The sequence below is a fragment of the Megalops cyprinoides genome, chromosome 10 (assembly GCF_013368585.1).
Source record: "Megalops cyprinoides isolate fMegCyp1 chromosome 10, fMegCyp1.pri, whole genome shotgun sequence".
In the NCBI taxonomy this organism is placed as follows: Eukaryota; Metazoa; Chordata; class Actinopteri; order Elopiformes; family Megalopidae; genus Megalops; species Megalops cyprinoides.
The window spans coordinates 16,905,358-16,922,175 of record NC_050592.1 but is presented as its reverse complement, the minus strand read 5'-3'; the positions used below and the strand labels follow the sequence as shown (position 1 = coordinate 16,922,175).

The window sequence follows — 16,818 nt, the reverse complement described above, 5'->3', positions numbered from 1 at the left end:
TGACACACAGTGCCCTGTAGAGAAGCTAACTATGGGCAGATATGTGTTTTGGAGATGCAGAGGGCATGGCCACCTTCTACCTGGTTAAGGAACAGATGCCAAATCTGTCACCAGGCTATTTCTTACCTGCTACAGAAGAAGCATGTTCACTTGCATACCATGTACCTGTCTTCTGCTAGACGAAGGACAGCCTACCACCCACACAGTATGGGGGGATATTGAGAATATCACTATGTTTCTGTGATGTGAGGTGAATGAAGGGTGACAGGGCACACACAGGGGACTGTCCCTCACCTGTTTGCTGTCCTCCTCTTCCTGGGCCTTGCGGAACTCCTGCTCAATGGAGCAGTCTAAATCACTGAAGAGCCCCACCTCCTCACAGTTCTTCAAGAAACGTGTGGGCGTCGGCGTCTGGTCTGAAACGCAAGAGAGATACGAGTTAAATGGAGCCTCTGCTCCTCCCCGCCCAGCGACACTGTGTCCATCTAATGCGTCAAAAGGTTTACTTTTTTAAGAAACATTCCTGGAGTCAACGCAAGGGGCCAGAGGGCATTGCGTTTCAGACGGTCCGAAGCATGGCACATGGCACGGAGATCAAGTTCACTTCGGAGGTTAAAAACAAACTTCATATCACATGTTTACAGTGTGACCAGTTTGGGGATTCAATATGAGGTAAGCCTACAAAAGTCCATAATGGTCCCAGTTAAGAGGTCTGTTGGTAGTGACACTTTACAGAGTGAGTTTTCCGAGTCCTGCATGCAAACACTTTCTACAGTCAGCATTCTCTCGACAACACCATTCTTCAGGTACAGTACGTCTGTTACCAGGGAAAGGTATGGCAACATATTCATTCTCTCAGTCTAAAACTGAGACAAAATATTGAACTGCTCAGTAGAAACAGTATAATAGATTTACTCAATCTTTGAGAGAGGGTACAATATTAATTCTTTCCATGATGCGTTAGGATATGGAGTTAACTCACATTGAGTAGGTAGGGTGTGATTATTAAAAAATCTATCATCATTTAAATAGCGTGCCACTTTAACTTTCTCAGCAAACAGAGGTAAAGACATAGTTTGAAATATTAACATTAACACAGTAGAGATAGGACACAATAAATCACCCCATGACATACAGTACAATGTTAATTCTGTCAGTCAAATGAGGTGGTGATACACTACCAACTCAGAGAGGAGAATGGGTATAAGGTTTACTCTGCAGAGCTAGGGTGCACAGCTCTCTCTGTGGAAATGTAGGGCACAATGCCGATTCTGGCTGCAGAAGTCTGAGGCACATTAACTCTTAATTGAAGTTTAGTTCTTAACTGTGGATAATATAAAGTAAAGGATGAATTTTCAACAGTGCAGATGCAAGTTATGCACAATGTTAACGGTATAATGCAGTGTTTACTCAGTCCAGAGGTAGAGCACACTGTGACTCAGAAACCCAAGAACAAGGACGCTCATGCCGGGAATCTGATCCTCCACTCCAAGGAGTATAAATAATGAAGAGGATGGAATCACAGCATCCAAACACATCACTGCCTGTCGATACAGCGTCCAGCTCAGGCCTTACAGGGGCATACCATGGCTTGCTCTCAATGCTGCCTGAAGAAGACTAATGTCGAAACGGGTTATGCTCACCTGAGTGCAGGTCGAAGCAATTTAGTTTTACTTGTGCTTCTACTGGGAGTACCTTTATAAGTCTGCAAAGCTCTGTGTCTGTGTTCTCCTTAATAAAATTTCACCTCTGCATAATCAAGATTGCCCTTTTCTATTAGCCACTGTCCTTACAATGACCACAGCCTAACCATGCAACCTCAGTCAATAGCACTACAGTCTGCATTGTCCAGTCCTATTCATTCATACAATGAATGAACCCATACTCCGAGTCTGGCTCTTATAATAACACCATCCCAAGGGTCACGACTCACATTATAGGATAAGATCAGAAGTCTGTTGAGTCTAAACTCTGCCATCTAAATCACTCTTTGACAGTGAGTGCAGATATCCAGCCACCTTTTATTATGGTTAAAATTACCTTAAACACATTCTTATTGACAACAAACTCCAGTGGGATCCTGGCATAAATGCTAAGAGGTCAAGATTATGTTTACACATGTTAGTCGTCTGTTTCTAGGGGAACAGACATGTCTGCTGGTTTTTGAGCCTGTGTCTGGGAGAAAAGAAATTGTGGACACAGTATCCCACAAATCCTTGCGGTCAGACCATGTATAATCACCTTCCTCAAGCCCCAGCACAAGCAGAGGGCAAGGTAAAGAGACATTCTCACCCATTAAAAAATAATGGAATACACCAACATAATTATTTTAAAATGATCATATTTTCTATGGTTCTGCCCTTGCAGAGGAAACGTTTGTGGACCCCCACCCCCTGTCATGGTGAGGCTTTGTACCCATCCACGCCCCCTACTGCCCCCCCTCCCAGCCATAGCTCTGATTGAGAGACAGGGGAATGCGGCGATAAGAGATATCTGGTTGCATGCTGCAGTGGGGGAAGAGAAATATTATTGTAGGCACAAAATTCTCCATTCAATACTACAAACCTTACCCTAAGAAAACTCCTTTGCCCTCAAGCATTAATTAAAAACAAATAAAGGGGGAAACCATTATTAATTTCAGCCCTATTTCCGTGTCTCGCTGTTCCCCAAAACTTTACACAAAGCAGAGACTGGGGTTCTGAGCATGGATGCACATACAGAACCAAGATAGAGAAAGGGGACTGAAAGTAAGACAGCGATGCAAAACCTACCAGAGTAGTGCAAACGCTGGATGAAACACTAAATACAGACCCTCGTGAGCTGAAGTACTCTTGGATAGAAAATGGTAGCGTTTTCGTCCAGGTGGGACTCTCTTACCTGAGAGCATGTTGTCATTCTTTATAGAAGGGAATTTGAGGGTCATCTCATGCTTGTGCCGGTGAATCATCAGGTGATCCTCTGTCGGGAATCGCTGTTGGACATGGAGATGGACAGCATTAATGTTCCAGTTACATTCGGGGCTTTAGCAAGCTGAGCAATGCCTGCTGGGACTGCTTTGCTTGTCCCTCAGTCCCTCTGAGTCGGCCCTAAAGGGAACTCATCACCCCGATCACAGCGCCATAAAGGGGACCTACATCCTGGCAACAGCAGCTTTACACAATTATTACAACTTTGCCAATGCATTAATGCCAGGGCTCTGTGGTTAGTAGCTTGCAGAAACTTTTATTTTTAAACTAGTAGGTGCATTTGCAGATAGAAATAAATTATACTACTAATATTGCTACTACTACAACAACTACTGCTACTACTGATAATAATAATAATCTTTAGTATATATTGTAACATGTACATATAAAATAATAGTAAATGTATATCTTTATGTATAACGTGAAATAATATTTTAAAAATATGCTTTCATCAATCGACTTTCAGTTTATGAAAACAAATGTGAAATTGGTATTTCTGAAAATCATCCTCCTGTACATGTATTTTTTATTTACTCCAGAGGAGCCTTCCAGAATGAATTTTCATGAATTGTCAAACATTCATTTTAATGGGGTGAGGTATTGAGAGCTATAGAAATATAAATATCAATTTCTACATATTTTTTAAAAAAATATGTTTGTATACAACATCTTATGACTGACATTGCAAGCCTACACAAATTAAAATGCCTATCTGCAAACCCCTTTTCTTAAAAAAGGCTCTTTCAATCTGCTGCTGAATCCCAAGTGCTACTGTATATATCAAAGCAAGCAGATAACAGATCTCAAACATTCAGCATTCATCCTGTGCTGGAAAGAATTAACTGTAATGAACTTGTGGTGGTGTAATTAATGTCAATTTAAATGTCTTTAATGTCTAATGTAATTTATTTGATCAAAGATATATTGAAGCAATAGATGACACCAATATCCAATGCTATTGTTCCAAAATGAGTTTTTTTCCACTTTGGCAACAAGAGTTAAAAATATTCAATGTAAAATTACTTGTTAAATTGAAAAAAGATGAATTTCAGAAAACCTTCAATATTCATTGTAAGTGTTGTTTTTTTGTTTTTGATTTTCCATTGCCAGTAAAAGACAGACAGACTTGACATCAACATAGCGACTTCATTAAGTATGTCTTCTGCACATAGAACAAATGTAAAACACCAGGAATGGCCTTTGCCTGCGGCTTGTGGCTCGCGGCTCACGGTGCTCTGTGCAATCCTGTTTTGTCCCTGGTGTGTGTGCCGGCCTCCTTTTGATCAGGTTACTGACACGCTTTCCTGGCACTCACCTGAGAACAGTCAGGGGCACTGCACACGAACGGTCTCTCCTGCTCCGAGTTCATCACTGCCACTGTCTCCAAACAAAGAGGGGTGGAAAAAGTACGACTCATAAGTGCCTTTCAGGAAAAGGGCATTTTTCACACCGTTTCCCTGCAGAGCATGTACAGTGTTGATGCTGTGCACCGTTATCCTTTTCCTTTCTCCCTCCCTTTAAAATGGGTGAAACTGGGCCTGATCTAATGCTCAGAGGGCATTAGCAATCACTGATTTGAATGACCTGATCACTGTGGCTTTGTTATGTTTCCACTAAACCAGAATGGCTGCCTGAAAACGTCTGCTCATCATAAGGTGTAGATGCAATTTCACAAAAAGCAAGAGATGAGTGAAACTACAGTATTTAAACTCAGAGGAAAAATCCTGCTAACGCCCACGCTCCCAGGCAATGCTAGGATCAGCCACAGGTCTCTTGAGGTTAGTGCAAAAGAGAGTTCTATTAACAGTGATGACAATACTGGCAAGAGTTCAGCTGCCCCATGCTAGCCCAGGACAGGTATTCCATGGATCCCACACCCTGAAATTACTCCCATTCCCCTCCTTCCAAAAGCAGCCCACCCAATCATCTTTGAAAGGGCATGTGCAATCTTCCTTAGAATGAGGGTTTGTGAGCTTCTATAAAAAAGAAAGTGTATGTATTGAGAATTACAGTTTAAAAAATGTCATCACATTCACCAAACCACCAATGGAATGGGAGGAGTCAATTGGTAAATAATATCATAGGGAATGATAATTAGAAATTTAGAAAAAAAAAAACTTTAAAAGATAAATATCAGATAAATCAAACAATGTACTATTTAAATTGTTCTATATGTGCTTATTAAAAAATGTAAACAAACACACAAACACGTACAAAGAAACAAGACTGTTAAGAATAAGCTGAATTCCATGTTTACCAGAATGTGCAAATATACTATTTGCATGTTATAAACCTTATTGACTGTTACACAATATTTCCTCTACTGCATTCAAATGTGGTTTTGTGTTAACCAAAACACCTTTTTACGGGCTGTGACAGGTAGCATCATGAGCACACCCTGCAGCCTCATGAATGCAAACCCTTCTGGGAAGGGTCAGGGCAGGGCTCTAACAGGCAGCTAAGCATGGATTCTGTCATCTGTCTCTCCTCTGTCACCTGGACTTTCACAGTCCATCCTATCAACCCCTGAAGATGGTCACTCAGAGCACTTTAAGGCACTCCATCAGTATATGCTCTGACAGCTGATGGCTGTGTAGAGCTGTCTTTCAAGACTAACCTTTTTCAACTGGCAACCTGCAGACCCATTGAGCTTAATTTTACAGACTTTTCGATTCAAGTGATCAGACAAATGTCAAGGCTGAAAGGAGAGCAATCATTATCTCTTAACAGAGAGGTGGGGTGCTTTACTTTACACACGAGCGTGCGCACACACACACACGCACGCGCACACACACATACGCACGCACACACGCACACACACACACACACACACACACACACACACACACACACACACACACACAGCCATACCAGGCCACAACAGGAACATGTCAGACTATGACACTATCTTGAGTCTGTCTCAGCGCAAGACCATATGCAGTTTCACTAAGAGGAGATATGGAGATCTCACTAAATTCACATTAGGCCTCAGGATAGCGCACAGCAGATATCACTTCACTTGGCACATACTGACACATACTCGATCAAAGACCTTCTGTAGCACACTACCAGCATTTCATCCTGACCCAAACACTATGCCACCTCCACCCTCTCTACCCTAAAACTATGTCCATAATTCAAACCAAAAATAAAAACAAACCAATTAGTACAGAAGAAATAAGATATATGCAAAAAAGAAAAAAGAGATTAATTGGTTTCAAGATTAACATTATCATTATTATAACGAGGATATCATTGTAACCGGTAACAGCAGTAGCTGGAGTAACTGTTTGTTTGATCCATCGTACGTTCTACAGGTAGCGCATGTCTATCAGTGTAGTAATGGCTTCCATGTTATTGCTTGCTATGAAGGTAAAAATGGCCTCTTTGTTTCTCTCTGGATGTTAAAGTGGTTTCAGTGCATATTTACGAATGTAGGCATGGCTTCTGTGTCACACTGCATGTAAAAATTGTTATAGAAATGAGTGGTTCAGGAGCAGCTGTAGGACCTTTGCTGTAGCTCTGTCCCGCACTGTAGGACAAACAGTATGCAATTCAAATGTTTTATTTTTAGTTAAATCAAGACTATAAACTCAAACCCTATTCTTCCTTTCTCTGCTATACAAGACTTTGTGAAAAAAAAATGGGTGATTACCCTCATTATCTAATATAGGATAAATTAGGTGGTGATAATTATTCATTTTAAGTGTTTAATTTTCTGAATATCACATTACCCTATGCAATCTATAATTTCCAAATTTCTTAAAGAAATGTCATAACAGGCGTCACACAAAGCTTTATCACTCATAACCTCCGCAGAGCCTCAAATGCTGTGCAGCCCCAGGGTTGCCTGAAACAGGTCACTTGGCTTTTATTTAACGCCGATGTTTTGGTTAAGCAGAGGAAATTTGGTTACATTACTCGTTAAATGACTCCTCGTGTGAGAGGGGTCCAGGATTATGGACTGGGGTACAATTTCAGGAGGGACCAGAGAGGAATTCTCCAGGTTCGCATTAGAATTCAAACAGTATGGCGAGGAGCCGAAGACAAGCGCAAACTTGCGCCGCAACCCAAATCTCTCGCTCCCCAGGCCGCTCACAGCACAAGTTCAAGGTGCGATCACGCCGAGCCTGGAGGCTAGGAGTTGGACTCTGTGTGTGTGTGTGCGCGTGTGTGTGTATGTGTGTGAAGGACTCTAAATGACATCGAAGAAAGACCCCCTTTAAAATGTACATTAACTGATTTATCACTCAATCAGCGTTAATACACACACCCCACAAATATGTGGGATGAACTCAACAGAACAACACTAGCACCTCTTTCATGTTCCCCACTGAAATCAAACGCCATTCACATCAGTGCTGTAATTGCACGTTAAGTCATACTGTGCAGTTTACACTGTTCCTAACGTTTTAGTGACAGATGTGTACAGATGCACTGCACTGCAAGGGAGAACTGTGCTTTGTGTGACAAAGCAGGACTGTCACTCCTTAGTGTGCGGCCCAGGTGAAAAAGAAGAAATGGGCACGTTGAAAACTTGCACACATAAACAAAACATTCCTCTAAAACTCAGTACTAAATATGACATTTGAAATATCTGCAATTCTCTGAATGGCTTGTCTTTTTCATATTCTCAAAAATTAAGAAGAGTACCTGAACAGAAGAACCAGACGTTTTGAACAGTAATAGAATATTTTTTGAGAATCCTGTAAACCCCTGGCCAAGATTTAAAGTCTGAGGGCTGCTTGAATACATAATAATATTCATTTCACTTCTTTAAAAGGGCTGAAAGTAGCTATTCTTAATCTGTGCCTCTCCTTAAAAAACTATAGCTTTACATCAGCTAGTTTGGAGTAAACACTCTACTGGAAAATAACACAAAGATCTCACCAAGTAAAGAAACAAGACGAGAGCATTTACTGTTTTTTAAAAAGTACTGAATAAGTTGGCTTTAAAGTTTTTCACTAGACCACACATTGTTATTGTATGCTTTAGTATATCATACAAACATGATCCAGCTTGTGGGTGAATCGAGAGTATAACGAAATGGAATGTGCATAGAGATACGACAATATGCATCGATATTTTCTGTGCAGAATGCACAGTGAGGCTTTATTCCTCAACGTTTTAGGAGAAAACACATTTTGTTATTTGCATAATTTAGACAGTTTGTTTGTTCAGTGTTATTACTATGACCAGTAAGTTAAACAAACAAATAAAACCGTAAGTAGTTGAATCGGTAAATTGTTTGGACTTTGCGAGGGATCTCTTCGCAGCGTGTTGTCAATGGAGTTTTGCGGTCCTGCGCCAAATTATTTTGCGAATCGGTTTGAATCTGTGAACGGCAAGAAGGAACTTGTTTGAGAAAGCATTTGTGTACAACACCAAACAATGTGCTGTTTCTCAGCTGGGGTACAGCATCGCATTGTCGGCGCCACCTGACGTGATGCACTCACAGAAGAAGGCTGTTTGCTAAGGATCAGGATATAATATTGGAACTTTTTGAAAAAATAAATGTCACCCTAATGCGGGCTGTAGGCTACTAAATGATAAGGTCGAGAGGAATGTAATAGGGCCAATGCTTTTTAACTATTTACTACATTTATTGATGGAGCGTTTCATTAAGTATAGAGGTAGTAGTCGTATAAACTTTGTAGTTGTAGAGTTTACATTAAAAATGTTATTTATAGTTCCATTAAATATACACGAGGACTGTTTTTCGCATGCTCCCCGGGTGTCCCTACACATCACCGTCAACAAATTTTAAAGTTTTAAATGCTGACAGACATGCAGCCTCCAGTGATACACTGTTCCAAAACTGCCCTCATAATAATCGTGCTCAAACGCATAGACTGTACTGTATGCCCTACACTGACCGCGAGAGGAGCGATTTACCTAAACAAACCAATTACGCACAAAACAAGACAAAAAGAAAACTGCATGGTTCCGGTTTTCTGTGAATTAATTGCGTTTTATCCTGAATCCTAAGTCAAATGAACAAGTTTCAACGTGTTGTCTCCTCATCGTGAACTTTTTCTAGAGTACTCTGGCGCTTGCTGTCTGACTACACCAGAATATCATTATTATTATTATTATTATTATTATTATTATGATTATTGTTGTTGTTGTTGTTGTTGTTACTTTTCCATGCAACAATTGGGTTGCCATCTATGTGCAAAAATGACCATTTCAACTGATTTAACGTTCCACTTAGAAAGTAGCAGGCTACTTACAAAAATGAACAGTATGGAAATTTGAATAATACGCACAGCTTTTTCTTTGCAATGGTGGTGTTGTCACAAACAACAGTCAATGTATATGGCTATAATTTAAAAATAAACGCTACAAAAAACATTGCAAGTGACAAATCTGGCCGGACACGCGATCATTCAAACTTTGAGACTCCAGATTAAAACACCGTTTTCAGCCCTTGGGCTTTTAAGCGCGCGAGTGCTTCGTCAGCACATCCCCTGAACCCTTCAATATCTCCGGTGGTTAATCAAATACTCCGACTGGCCTGCAGCATGACGTAATGCTTAGATATATCACTCTTATTTACAGTAAAACATACACAACGTTTTCAGCACCATCTATGTAGCCTGCAGCGATGCAATGCTGCATGTAACTAGAAAGATCTCAATTTTAGCGACAGTATTTCGAAATGTCAGTTTTCAGGGCATGGACGTGAGAGAGACAGTGGACAGCGAGAAGCCCCGGGGATGGCAAGGTCTGCACTTGGCTGGTCTGACGATACCAGGATTGAAATGACTACCTCCGCTGATCAAGTTTAACATGAAACTATGCAGACAGTCCTACCTATGAATGAGCCAAGTCGTGCACGAGATCGCCGAGGTGCCAGAACTTCACGATTTGTACAGGGACTGATTCCAGTACGACTCAATTACTTCGGCTCACAGAACCCCAATACACGCAATCCACTGCACCTAATTTTACCGAAGACTGTAGTGTTCTGTTGGCAGTGCACTCGCTCGGAGTGAGAACTTCGCGGGGTTAGTAGATGACAGTACCTGACAGCCCGTCACTGGAGAGAAGCACTGCCTCCCTGCATACAACTTCAGCAGCATTTAACGGTAACACTGTACCTACGCCAAACCACGCTCTATTTTACCAATCCACTTTTAAAGTAAAAGAAGCACGCCCCTCTCCCACCAAAAAACTCAAAACAAAACAAAACAATTCAGAAGTCCTTTTACCGAGGTTGCTAGCTAAAAGACGCGTGTGTGGAAATGGTGCAGCCTGTTAACTTCACAGCAAACATCACGATACGAGGTCGAAGGTCTTAGTTAAACTCCCCAAACATACATCTGCTGTGCATAGCAAACTGTTTATGAACAATTACAAGAATAACTGAGTCAGCTGACATTATTTTCACTATGGCAAACAAAAATCGCTATGTAACGAAACAAACTTCGTTAACAGCCAGCGACGCTACGTTTGTTTTCAACTATAAAACAGTTTTGCGCTGTGGCGGACAGTTTAAATAACTTACCAAACAAGTGTAGAGAAGAAGCGGCACACTTAGAGAAGGAACCACGTTGGACTGAGAAAAGATTACAATACGTTCTATTTAGAGAAGCATTACATCACCCTGTGGTGACGTCACGTGGGATTCCTGAACTTCTAAATCATTGCGGTCCGCTCGGAGGCGGGGCGAGCGAGGCGGGGTTAGCGAACCGCCAGCCGGTGGGGCGTGAGGTGGATGTGCCGCCCGGTGGACTGCGCTAACAGCTGTCTGACCGGCCATCACGGCAACGGACGGGACAGGGCAGAGTTGCTTTCAGTCTGTCATTGATCTTGATGCGAGCCCAAGTAGTTTCATTATGTATACTGTATTACGTTTTGTGTTTCAGAGGCCGGGTTACATTATTTAGTTGTTTTGTTTGTCTGAGAAATTAAAATTATTTTTGAAAAACACGCGAACGGTCAGGTTTTTTTTTTCTTTTTTTTTTTTTTACAAAGAAAGCTGATGGTGGACGTTTGTGAAGGGAGCACGGTTTTTGCCAGCTCAGACCCTTGCCCAAAATATAATAAACACGTCAGAGCCCGAGAAGGCTCCCTGCCCTTTAAATTACCACCGTGACTTGCAGGAGTCTCCGAGAATAATGAATAATGGAGCTGCCTTGAGTAAATAAATAATTGGCAGGATTATGTCGACTTCTAGGCCTACTTGTTGGATTTAAGAGATGCTATTACAGAGACAAAGAGCTGAGTTATTTGTCCAGAGGTAATTGCTAGACAGACGTAATGTGATGCAGGCAAAAATCAAAGGGCAGACTGGATAGTACTCCATCATTCTTATTACTTTCTATAAACATAACCAGTCATACGCCTCGTGTTGAGATTAACTGGCAAATCTGTGAGATCAGTCTATTGCTATATTTTAGAAAGCTAAGTAAATGATACATCAAAACAAGAATTTTTAGGGACCAAAAAGAGCAGAAGGAAATCAAAACATGAGACTTGGTTCAGAAATAAAGATTTCTGGTTTTTCATCAGCTGATTGCATCTCACTGATACATTTATTCTGCTTCTTATAGTCAAAAAGGCGGTGTTTGAGGAGTTAGTTTTATGTTTTGTCCTCATCATATGACCTTATTAAATCTACTAGTGTAATCTCAGACAGTACAGGCCTTCAGTATGGGGCAGAGGACCAGAACTTGGGGTAACTGGGAAAACTGTGAGCATTTTGGTTATTTACCAGTGAGGACCCTAATGCTAACTCATAACCTAATTCAGGTCATAACATGGACACAGCGAAGATGTAGTGGTCACTACTAGGATAAAACATGTTCAGTTACATTTCTTACCACGGTGCATTGTTATGATCTGTAACCAAAGATGAGATCTATGCTAAATTGGTCAGCATAGCTGGCTCAGTCATTTTGAAGTGGGTGTGTATCATCTTTGAAATTTGTTCCCAATGAACAACAAACCTTTTGAGAGCAAATGTTTCAAATTACCAATAGAACAAGGGATCGTGTCTGAGGAATTGCAGGGAAACCGTGGAGCAGGCAAGGGATGTTAAACAGATATCACAGAGACAGAAACATATAATGTGGCTGTATAGGAAAACACATTCAGACTTTGAGGAAGAATCAGATTATTGACAGTGAAAGGGCCCCTCTTCAACAAGTAAGTAAATATTTATTATTGTAACAGCTAAATTAGGGCTCAGAGGATTAGTCAAAGCCAAATATGATGTCTCCAGTGCAAAGAAGTTGTGTTTTCTAAATATTTCTGGAAGGGAGTGAAGCTTGATACAATGCCAATACATTCTTAAGTCCATAACAGGACTAGGCAGCAAACTTGACTTACTTCGTGTTTGTGTGTCTGTGTGTTAGCTTGAATCTGTGTCTGCTTTGACCACAGTTTTGTATGCATGTAACTGTTAAACACATTGTAAAATGTGTTTTAATGCTTGTTGAGGACATACAGTCTGTTTCTTGTCACACTGTCTGTTGTACCAGACATGGAATAAGAAAGTTGATTATGAATGTAAAGTGCATTATAAGTTCTGTGCCTCAGAGGCATGCATTTTTACTGCCTCTGATCTGTCAGTGAGCAGGAGCATGCAGGAACAGATGGTGTTTACTCCTGAGACTCTGCCCACCCCTCGGCCTATGGTTACTCAATTCAGCAGGTCTTCCAGCTCTCTGGAAATCACCGGCACGCTCCGAACTGGAAGGAAGTTGTTCAATTGGCCTGTGATTGTGATTCCTTAATAACGTTAGCCTGGTGGTTAGATGCTTGAGTGAGATGAAAAGCAGCAGACGCTGCAACCATACAGAAGCAGCGTCTGGGCAGTTACGCCTCCACTCATCAGACTCTGTCTCAGGTTATATTGAATTTGGGTTTCCCTATCCCACAACTAAATTTGTCCTCATAGTCTAGCCCACACAAATACAACTTCTCCACAGCCTGTCAAATACAAGTTATGAGCAAGGTCATCTGCTAATTTTTTTCTTGTTTGTATTTTTTTTTATTTTTTTTATGGAAGACATTGTTATAAAGGGTGTCTCACAGTGGTTGTAGAGTATTGTATCGTTATCAATAAGTGGCGTTAGATGTCAATGCTTTAGTGGCCTAAGAGAGCTCACTACTGTAGTAATGTTTTGATGACCTCATAACACAGTGCAGACACCAGATGAAAGGCTCGTGTGACTCACTGTTGCTCCAGTTGTGTACACTGATGCTGGTTACCATGGTAAACCTCATCCAAACAGGAAGTTGTAACCATACGTCACCCGATGCCCGTCTCAATCGGTTCTCACGAGGCTGATTCACTCAGGCAGTCCCAAAGCAAACATTGATCACTTTGGTTTGCTATCTTCCAGGATACCCCGATTTATCCCGATGACTCACGGAGATTCACAGCTGGCTTTTAATATCATTTCAAGACGGCAATTTATATTGTTTTGTTATTGAGAATTTTGAGATTAGTCTTTTGTTATTACTGTGGTGATAAGCACACAGATGTTTTTGTTTCTGTCTTCAGTACTGCTAACCATGTCTTTGTTTTGGTCTGAAGCAGACATCCTACAGCAAGGGACAAGTAGAGTTGTATCTGTAATATAAAATGCCATTTTAGATGTTTTGATGGCACATTAGATTTTATGAAGATGAAGATGTTACATTATTTCTTTTTTCAGATATTGATATGATAGTGCTTTTTATGTTGCTGTCTGTTCTGGACAAAATACATTGAGAAGAAAGTGTAATTTAAGAAATTAAAATCTCACTAAGTTGTGAATGACTAAAGTGGGTTTGTCTGATCAGAATACACCAACAAGTTTGCTTTTAATAAAACAGACCCACCCTGGAAAGGGCAAGGCAGTTCCGCATTGCCAAGAAAATTAATGCAGCTCAGCTGTGTTAAAGACAGCACTGCATTAAAGACAAGAACAAATTGTGAATTTGAATCACGATGCTTTCTCACACATCCTGCTGAATGAGATTTGGATTTGTAATACAGAAATTTGCAAAATGGAAAGAAGTACAAAAGAAATATGATAAAACACTCTCGCCCAAAATGGCCTCTTTCATCCTTCAATTGCCTTTGAATGAAACAAAATGCAATTTAAAAAAAAAAAACTAAATACCTCTTAATGTTACATTTTAATAACATTTTTTCCTGAGGACTGTGATTTTGTCAGTGCATTGCTGCTGATCTCTTTCAGCACATACACAGCAGCAAGCTGCCTGTCCATCTTTACTGCACTGATTGTGAGAAGATGAATGTCCATACAGCAGGTAAGGGCACGTACATAAAGCTTACAGACAGCCATCAGATCTCTTTAACTGATACTCTTAATAGTTACTCATAAAAAATATGAACAAACTAGATGACTGCATAGTAAGAAATCAGGCGAGTTGATGTGCAGTTTGAGTGGATGGTGGCAGGTGTGTGTGATTTCTGAGCCCCAGAGCTCCAGACGGATGCTCTGAGAGGAGTCTGCTGCAGTCCCAGGGATTAATGACCGTCTACTCATATTGTTAGAAATGCCCAGATCACAAAAAAGTGCAGCCACCCACACTAAGAGCACCGGCCTGAGACAATAACCTGCCTTTATAAACCCACCATAATTCAGCAAATCGTTGCCATTCTCTCTTAACCTGAGCTTTAATCAACATTTACGACATCCTTTTCGCCATTTATTGCCCATATATTTCCCTATTAATCCAAACATCATGTCCCCGGAGGACTGAACTATGGATGACAAAAGAATGGATATGGGATCACTGACCCTCACTCAAGAATATCCAGTCCACATCATATTAAAAGGAAACCTCTAACACTGTGACATTGTTTTCGACAATGCGAGCCAAATTGTTGTTCAAGAGGAAATATTGTATAAGCCCAGCAAACACAGAACATACAGATGAATGTCATTGCTGTGGAATAGGTTCTGTGTTTGATCTTGTTGGTGGAATGTTCCGGTCTCCCAGTCATTAGCTCTTGTAATGTTACACTCAGACACAGAAACCATGCAGCCATGCCCACGGGGCTGGAAATATTGAGGAATTATTAATTATGTAATATCTCCTATTCATTCTCCTTGCAGTGTGTGCTGGTAAATTTCTGCTGATATCCACTGGGACAGGAGAAAGGGAAGCTGGACTTCTCAGGCTGGTGTGATGGCAAGGTGAGTGCATATTTGGGGGGGGGGGGGGTGCGGCTCAGTGCAGGGACAAGAATCAGGAGAGAATGTTGAGAGAGGGGTGTAGGGTATGGGGAATATACATCTTATTTTAACACAGGCCACCTTTCAGTTCAGCAATTCCATCCTCTGTGAGGATGGTTTCTGGGACAGGTGACAGACAGGAGTAGTCCACATGGCAGTGGCGGCAGTGCACCATAGTGGTAGAACAGGACTCATAACCGAAAGGTTGCTGGTTTGATTCCCTGCTGAGGCACCACTGTTGTACTCTTGGGCAAGGTACTTACCCCAAAATTGCCCAAACTATGCAGCTGTATAAATAGGTAAAGGTAAAAAATTGTTGCATATGTAAGTCAATCTGGATAAGAGTGTCTGCTAAATACCAATACTGTAATGTCACACGCCTCTCCACCTGCATCAATGTCTGTTCACAGTTTCCCTTTACACACCTTTACCAGCAGTGATTTCAATTAATTCAGTATTTGTTTTGACATCTGTTTTGCTCATGAGCAGTTTGTTCAAAATTGTTGCCCACATCTTTTGGACGTAGTTTTCTGTGGTTCACAGGCATGTCAGATTGGCAGAGATGTTTGGCCTGGTGCGTTAGACATTCTGTTTGGGGCGGCTTCAGACAGGAAGCTAATTAAGCACTAATTAATTTAATGCAGCTCCATTAGTCAGTGACCACGTGTCCTCTCTCTTGCCTCTGCCCAAATAATACCTTCTCCACAGCGCAATGTGGGTAGTACACTGACTGGCACTGTGGGCGTATAGAGGTCACACAGATTCTTGTATAATCATCTGTCTTTAAACCATGAATGGAATGTCCATGTGGAGAGGCACAATAGCTGAGCTCTGTTGTTCAGAATCAATTACACATAAGTTGTTGTATATCCAGACATTTCAACATCACCTCAACCATCTTGTCTGCTTAATGCTTACAAACAAACTATCCTCCCATCAACGTCATGACCTGTAGTGAGACCAAAAAAAACGTCTTTCTGGGAGATATGTATCACAGGTCCATGTGTGTTTCCGTAGAGGGATCCTAGAGGGAAACTAAACTTCTTCATGGTTTATTTTAAGTTCCAATATTGCTAGTCACTGTTATTCAGTTCAGTGACTAGTAATAGCCAGAATATGCTTCATTGTTCAAAAAATTAGAAATCAGGAGCGTAGGAGTTAAGATAAAAATCCTGTGGCCAGAGCTGAAAGCTGATAAGACTGTGTTTATGGCTATTTTTCATCATGAGTCCAGTGTATTGAGCTGCATGATGTGTCCCGTGTGCAGCGAGGAACCTCCACCTACCCCACACACCCTATTGCGCAATCAGGAACTCTAACATCCCCACCCAAAGGTTGGAGGAGCGGTCAACTACACGGTCAGCTGGCCTCACTACAGAACTGGAACCACGAAGCCACAGTCGGTTAAAATCAGGGGTAGACAGGCTATGGATTTGTTATATACAATAGCAATTATTGAATTTGTTCATTCATTATGCTTACATTTATTTAGTATTACTTCTGTTTGGTTGTTAGAAGATTAATACCTTGTAAAAAAAAAAAAAACCCGCAGAGGCAAAGCACAGTCTGTAATGTAAACTCTGGACTGTCAGATGGGAGTGAGTGATGTAATGTTTTCACGGTAATATCCCACGCTGCTCTTGTCCAGC

General features: G+C 41.1%; 1 protein-coding gene across 2 annotated transcripts in view; it reads right to left on the bottom strand.

Moving 5' to 3' along the window:
* The window catches only part of creb5b (cAMP responsive element binding protein 5b), a 58,166-nt gene extending 47,622 nt beyond the window's left edge, over window positions 1-10,544 (bottom strand). Inside the window, exons 1-4 of one of the 2 annotated variants that reach the window (XM_036538968.1) lie at window positions 10,477-10,544; window positions 4,282-4,343; window positions 2,878-2,971; window positions 295-416 (exon numbers count right to left, since the gene is read on the bottom strand). In XM_036538968.1, the coding sequence (XP_036394861.1) occupies window positions 295-416; window positions 2,878-2,971; window positions 4,282-4,335 (270 nt within the window). In that variant the 5' untranslated portion in view covers window positions 4,336-4,343; window positions 10,477-10,544. Of the gene's footprint in view, window positions 1-294; window positions 417-2,877; window positions 2,972-4,281; window positions 4,348-10,476 lie in introns of both variants that reach the window. The other variant, XM_036538969.1, reaches the window with a different exon arrangement.
* Between the last annotated feature and the right edge of the window lie 6,274 nt (window positions 10,545-16,818).